Genomic DNA, 7,285 nt, shown 5'->3' on the forward strand with positions numbered 1-7,285 from the left:
TCCTCTCTATATATGATCTATATAGAACAATATATCTCATATTATTCCCTTTTTATAGTCTTACAGCATGATCAATGTAGAGGTTTCATATTAAGAGCCAACGAATCTCCGGCTGTGCTTTTAAATCTGCCATCTGAACTATTGTCAGGCCTGCACTACTGCAATACAATGTATTCTTACATTAAATAATAATGTATTATATAACTTCAAAATAATATATAATTAAACTAGTGCAAAATGACATGATATAGCATATAATTAATTATAAAAGTGTATAATTGCATAGTCTACAATCTGATGCAAGTGTGTTTTGGTTTCATCATTACGAGGTTGGCGCCATCTAGTGTTCGCAATTGCGTGGTACAGGTTTTGGGGTTTACAGAGGCTGATTTAATTAGTGAAATACTCTTGACTTTTTCCTTTGACATCAGATTTTTCAATTAAATAATGAACTGTACATTAATCTCATAATTCTACACTAGAACTAGCTGTTTAAAAGGTTACTTTATGTACTTGGCAGTTTATCACTGAACCACAGGGAGGCAGCAAACTATCAAAAACCATACAGGATTTCTAAAATCAGGAGGATATTATCACTGTTCTTGCTTTTACTGTTTTCTTTTATGCTCCTGGAAAACTGCAGATTTTGGATGTGTCCCTTTTCTGACCCTCTCAGTCCAGGTCTTTAATAGTTTACTAGTCATCTGATAATATAATCCAGATGTAAATAAGGGAAGCACGAATAGATATGCAGTACAGGACCAGGATTAATTTGTATAGCAGACATTTTATATATTTGTTTGCAACTCTAGAATACTTACAAAATATATGGGAAAATTGTACAATTACCAGAATAGTGTGCAAAGTCTGCTTTTGGCAATAGTCGAGTGGTTGTTTATAATCATATATCTGGCTTTCCATATGGACATAAACTAAGCTTAATCCTTGAAAGTTAAAGATTTATATGATGCAAGACTCTATTATAGTTTATTGGTAAATGTTGCAATGTTTTAGATTGTGTGTAATATAGTCTAGTATTATAGGCCAAAAGGTGGATCAAGTCACACCTAAAAACAAATGCAATTGCATTAGATAAAATATCAAAATATTTATCAGAAATAACTTCAGTTTACACAATGAATGTTAACCAAATGTTGCAATGATATTAAAGTGGATATATGAAGTCAAAATAATTTCCAGGCGCAGTATTTATCTTCATGAAGCCATGTTGTCCTTTATGTCAAATACTTCAGATAAATCACTGAAAAGGTCACTACAGCATCTAACTCATTTAGACAAGTCTGGATATTTTTCTAAAAATGCAGAGCATTTTTTGTCCTTAACTGGTTAATTTCTGGTCTTGTCCATTCAAGTAAATGACTCAGCACTTTGAACCTCTTATTTTATAATCTGGAACAATTTTGTGCTACATTTAATGCATGACACATATTTTATTCAATGCAGTGACACTGATACATCAAGTGCTTTCTCTGTTTAACATCAGGGCGACTGCTAAATTAAGTAGCAAACAGCATTTTCCCCATTTAAAAAATAAATAAATAAATCAAGTAGCCTATATAAAACTACCAAAAAGTTGTTCTGGGCGAGTTTCTTATTTGTTGCATTGCCTGTCTACATTTTATTATGAAAAATGCATCATACAAGCAACGAAATTCACATTGTGAATGGCTTTATCCATATAGGCCTACCTCCCTAATACAGGTAGAAAAAAGGTTTGGTTGTGAAATCAGCTTAGTTTGATTCTTGTGTACTTCGCCCATGGTTTCACATTCTGTCATATTTATTGCAATTAAAGCACACCACAGTTACATTACCTTTACACATTAGCAGGCCTAACTCGCGTTTTCCTCATTAAGAAAACAGCCCATGAAATAGGCTACAAATGAAATGTCAGGGTTGGTTAAAAGATGTTTTTATCTCTACAAAAAATAAATAAATAAAGTTACGCTGGTTGTATTAAAAACATACGTTCACAAAATGAACCTACGAACATACGACGCGACTCTAAAAGCAACATCAATATTAAAATGCGTCAGAGGAGCACTTTCTACAGGAGCACCTCTTCACCAGGTGAAGCAGCTACCTCCAGACCTTTTCTCATAACAGCTGGAACCAGGAACCTTTATGAGCTGTGTCCTTATTTTTTTTTTTAAAACATCAAAATATTTAATATATGTAGTAGCTATTCGAACGAACAAACGTCTATTAAACAAACCTTTCTATACAGTACATCAACATTCAACGAGAAGGATCACAAATGGATCGATAGATACAAATATGTACAGTTCTTCCATACTTACAATAGGTTTAACAGTTAGAACCTTGGAAATGTCTTTTGGGAACGAAAACCGAAAACTCGACGCGTGGCGTCCTTCGAACGACGCGACCAAGACGTGTGAATAAATAAATAAATAAATAAACAAGCACATAAATAGGAATAAATCGATTATAAGTCACTCGTGCATCCTTGAACACGGTTTTTTTTTTTAGCGGTTTCTAACTGTGGGGGTAAAAGCTGTAGTAGCCGATGTCCTTGGAGCAGTTTTTCTCGCATTCCCTCTGCGTGAGCATTTCAGATTTTAACGGAGACGATGTCTCGGAAACCGGCGTGGCAGATGGCGAAATCCTCCTCCGCTTGGCTTGCTCAAAAATCCCAGAATCGCTCGAATCGATGGATTTAATTGAGGACGGGGTTTCTATCCAGCTGGATTCAGACAGGTCTTTGGGTTTGGGCTCGTCCGCGCCGCCTAGCGGTGACCTCTCGGGCGCGATGGCGTCTCCGTCCTCGAGGCCAGGGAGCAGGTAACCGGAGGAGGTCGTTCGGTTCCCCACGGAGTTGGACGGCCAGCATGACAGGACGGAGCTGGACTTGCTGCAATATTGCGGCGGTGTGCGGGTGCCCCACCCCGGCGGCTCGCCGTAATACCCCAGGGGTCTGTTCGAGCATCCCGCACCGGGCAAAGGCAGCGCTTTAACACCGGCAGCTGCGTACGACAGAAGGGTGGCCGCGTTACCGGCGAAATCAGCAGCCGCCGCAGCATCGTATGCCGAGGCTGCAAAGTCCAGTCGGTTGTTGGCAGGGGTGACAAACCATCGCTGCGGGGAGGCCACCGTGGTCTCCTCGGTTTGTTGCGGGGAGAGCAAGCTGTTACTAAGTGGGACGCTGCGGTCCGTGCCAGGAGCGCCAGGGTGAAAGCGGGACTTGGCATACGAGCTGACAAATTGGTCCTGCAGGAAAGAACCAGCCATGGCATATCTCGCGCTAGGCATGATCTGAGAGCGCGGAGAGTCACCCGGGGACGGCGTGAACCGATCGATGTCGCACCCTGTGTAGACACTGGAGAAAGATGGTGGACAAACACGTTAAATGTTGCATATGAGATCTGTAGCTGACCGTAAATAACGCGTTGCAATTGTCTCGCAATTTCCCATTCTGCGCGTAATTGCGCGAATAAACAAATTAACATGCGCAAGGTCAACCCATATGCATATATTGCTCCAATGTGGTTTATAATTATTTAAAACAGGGGAACAAAACAAAACAAAACAAAAAAGTCTCAGAACTTTTCTAAAGAAATATTTCTGGCAAAAACACAGTGCACGACAGAGCCATAATGAGAAGTGAAATTATGATTTATGTCTTGAGATTTGCCAGGCCAACGCACAAACATCACAAATGGTTGTAAATACATCGGCCAATTGGAATTCCGAGCCAAAATCATCTTTCGTTGCGGATGCACCGATTTAAATTAACAAATAAAATAATAAATCACACGATTTCTTCGCAAGAATGTTAACCTTGCCAGAGTTACAATCCTTCTGTGATCTTTGTGTCCGAGAAATGGAAATGCGCACGCACATATACAGAACACATTTTGGTTAAGATCAGATTTTTTTTTTTAATTTACCTCGTGCGTCTAAATGAATTGGTCTCATTCATATCAATTGTATTTATAACAATCAACCCTGACTACATTTTATAGGTCAGAGAGGACAGAAAAGGTCACCATTTTTGAAAGAAAAATCAAAACTTACGTGTCATAATTGTCACGGAATCCCTTTGCAAATGGATTGTGGTCGATTTTTAGCTGCGTGATCTGTAAGTGACAGAAAATGTCGATAATAATAATAATAATAATTATAATTATAAAAACAGTTTATATATATAAAAAAAATAATTAAAATCAGCTTTACTTACATCAGTATTTTGATATGCGGTGACCGCAATAAACTGCGTCTCCGGGAAGGTGAACGTCTGCACGCGCCCTGCTTGGCTCGTGTCCTCGGTTCCGTCCTCGTTCACCTGCACCACATGCAGTCGAGGCTGGTATTTATGCAGCGACTGCAGGACAACCATCTGCAGGAATTCAAGCGAATAAACGAGCGTCAGAGAACATCTCCTCATGCGTCTTTACGCTCCCGTACATCCATTTGGAACACCAAGAGGAAAACTAATTTAGATACATTTTAACAACAGTTTTGTCAGCTCATTGGTTACATGTAAATCAACCGGTTTAACTCAAATAATTCAAAAATACAAATGATTTGCCCACGGCTGAAATGTTTCGTAATGGTAGCATATTTTCACTTATGGATGATCTTAACACAAAAGGTCATGTTTTTATATTTAGATAAATATTAAGCAATACTAAGAGAGGGAGAGAGAGGTTTTTTGGAGCTGCTTGTAATGTGCAACTCCTGTAAAATGCTACCCAGCACAGCATTGTTACTAATATTTCTAACGCAGTCAGAACGCATGACACATCAGTGAGACTAAAAATAACGAATTAAAAATAAAATAAATCTAACGATGAATAACTAACCTGTCCTGTGTTGTTCGTTGCTCCTTTATTGTTGGTTAGTTTAAGTTTGCCAAAGGATATCTCTTGACGCATCCAGTGCGCACCGGTGTTTGGCGAATCCGGGTGCATGTATACTCTGTTTCCTGTTATAGTATAATTGGAATGTCAGTTCTGAGTCAGGACAACTAAAATAATATAAAAATAAATAGAAATAAAAACTCCTCTGCGTCTTATTCAAATCAGTCTTATTTAAACATAATAATAATAATATTACTAGAAATATATTATAATCATCATCATCATTATCAGCACGACCATTATTATTATTATCATTGTAAATTGTAAAAAAAAAAAAATAAATAAATAAATAAATAAAAAGTAGACCATATTTACCGGTTACATTCGTGTCCGCTTTGCCGCACGGGACCCATTTTCCTCCTTGAAAGCGCCAGTGGTTCGGATCCGCGAGAATCACGTCCACAAATATATTGTAATGCGCCGTTGGATCAAGTCCAGATATATTGAAACTCAAAAACGGGAACATTCGCCTGAGGGTACATCAAATGCAAAAATTTTAGTGCACAGTACTGTAGCTCTGCCAGAAAACGTGGGTTTTGCAATCTTTAATTTGAATATGATTTTTTTTTTTAAAGGATAATTATGTTAAATTAACAAATGTTAATTTTTGGATATCTCGGGGAAGCAATTCAAAAAAAAAATTATATCAAAAGATTACTAAAAAATAGCATTACAGGAATATTCAATGCGTTTAAATGTTTGGAAAAACAAATCCAACGAATAATAAAAAAAGAAAAAATGCATTAAAGAACACAAATAGGCTGAACTAATTAAATAAATGTGTGTGTGTTTTTTTTTTCTAGGAAAATGCAGAATTATTAATAATAATAAATAGCAAAAAAAGCTTTTTGAAAAAAAAAAAAAAAAAAAGAAAGAAAAAAAAAGCATTCCGCATAAGCGAAAGCATCAATTTGTGGAAAACAATCTAGTTTGCGAAAAGGATAATTACATCCGTAATTGCAAATCACCTACCGTCCTTGCTTGGTAATAATCATCTCCGTTTGATGTCTGTGAAATTTAAGCCACAGGGCCCTGTTGCAGAGGTAAACCTGCGCTTTACCGGGCACGAGCCCGGCCTGAGCGGAGGAAAACTGGTAGAAAGCCGTGCCTTGGTACGCGTGTCCGTACTGCTGCGCGTATGGGTAGCCCGCCGTCGGATAGCCTTGCGGAGAAGAGTTGCTCAGCAGACTGTTGTAGGCTCCGTTCGTGATGACCGGGTGGTGAGCCATGTACCGGCTCGGGCTGCCGATGGAGAAAGCCGGGTGCGTCGGTGCATGCTGACCCGGGTAAGGAAACATGGTGGTGGGACTCGGCTGAACTTGACTGGACTGAGACAGGAGATACCTTTCTCCCGCAGATCCATCGAAAGTGTGACGACTGTCGGCGACTCCGTCAAGATCAGGAGAGAGTTTGCCTCGCTGGACGTCCCCTGACGAGTCCTTCGAGTCCGCGAAATCGTCTCCCTCTGACTGATTCGTCATCCCAACGGAGTTTTTTTTCAGAGGTGAACTTCTCTCCAGGTTGTCGCCGATAGATATAACAGGGTAGTCCTGCAAGGCGAGCTCAGATGCTTGTGCGTTTGGGTAGCCACTGCCCACAATCATGCGTTTCTTGGAGCGCGCTCGAGCTGCATCGCTCGATGACAAATAGCAATTAACGCGAGCGCGAGCGAAAACTAACGCCTTCCTGCGGTTCGAGCTACTTTATGCAAGACGGCAAATTAGCCAATTGACACTAGTCTGCAATCAGGGAAGGCTTTGCTTTTCAGTCCTCGGTCTGCTTGGGTAATGAATCAACTTTTGCTATTGGTTAACACGTGACGGTAATTTAATTAGACAGCACTTAATTAGTGTAATCAAGCAGGCACAGTGTATTCACTTCTGCTGGTCATCCATGTTTGTATCCTACTATAGTCTGTGAAAACTGGGGCTCTCGTGATTCTTCAGGAGCGCATTAAGTAGTGCAAATAAACCCTATTGTCTTCCCTTCGAGGCCTTTGTGTGAATCTATTTCTATGCGGTGGAAGTCACTCGGTTTACTACGAAAACTTCATTATTCATTATTTAAAGCACTTGAAATGACACGCCTCGAGCACTACCTAAAATGTTTGCGTTTTAGCGTGAAATCTTGGCTTCTCTTGAAGATCTGTTTACTGCTCCCGAGACATATTAATATTTTATTTGGATGGACTAGTACTTCAAGTTACGCATTCAACGCTTTATGCTTCAAAACATGCCTGAAACAATCAAATCAGACAGGAGTCGAAAAAAATGTACTTTGCGTTTGTCAAAAAATGTACTTTATAATATCTCTTGAAATGATTTGTCATATTTAAAATTACAAATAAAATAATTTAATGTCTGATGTTTTTTTCTCAAATAGTT

The 7,285-nt window shown here is 39.3% G+C and overlaps 1 protein-coding gene across 1 annotated transcript; it reads right to left on the reverse strand.

The window, feature by feature from the left end:
• Window positions 1–1,917: 1,917 nt before the first annotated feature.
• LOC128020276 (T-box brain protein 1-like) lies at window positions 1,918–6,547 on the reverse strand. Its single transcript, XM_052607111.1, has 6 exons — window positions 5,874–6,547; window positions 5,217–5,371; window positions 4,845–4,966; window positions 4,220–4,378; window positions 4,057–4,118; window positions 1,918–3,358 (listed from the first exon to the last, which is right to left on the reverse strand). Exons 1-6 carry the CDS (start codon window positions 6,503–6,505, stop codon window positions 2,518–2,520), a joined length of 1,971 nt encoding a protein of 656 aa, XP_052463071.1. The 5' UTR covers window positions 6,506–6,547; the 3' UTR covers window positions 1,918–2,517.
• Between the last annotated feature and the right edge of the window lie 738 nt (window positions 6,548–7,285).

Source organism: Carassius gibelio, chromosome A9 (genome assembly GCF_023724105.1).
Source record: "Carassius gibelio isolate Cgi1373 ecotype wild population from Czech Republic chromosome A9, carGib1.2-hapl.c, whole genome shotgun sequence".
Classification (NCBI taxonomy): domain Eukaryota; kingdom Metazoa; phylum Chordata; class Actinopteri; order Cypriniformes; family Cyprinidae; genus Carassius; species Carassius gibelio.

What these genes read in the sequence shown, in the direction of transcription:
- LOC128020276 (XM_052607111.1), bottom strand. Translation starts at nt 6,505, where the DNA reads ATGATTGTGGGCAGTGGCTACCCAAACGCACAAGCATCTGAGCTCGCC. An exon ending in CAACGAACAACACAGGACAG is followed by an intron (nt 4,379 to 4,844) that starts GTTAGTTATTCA and finishes GAATTCCTGCAG; the next exon opens with ATGGTTGTCCTGCAGTCGCT. An exon ending in TTCCGTGACAATTATGACAC is followed by an intron (nt 3,359 to 4,056) that starts GTAAGTTTTGAT and finishes ATCTTTCTCCAG; the next exon opens with TGTCTACACAGGGTGCGACA.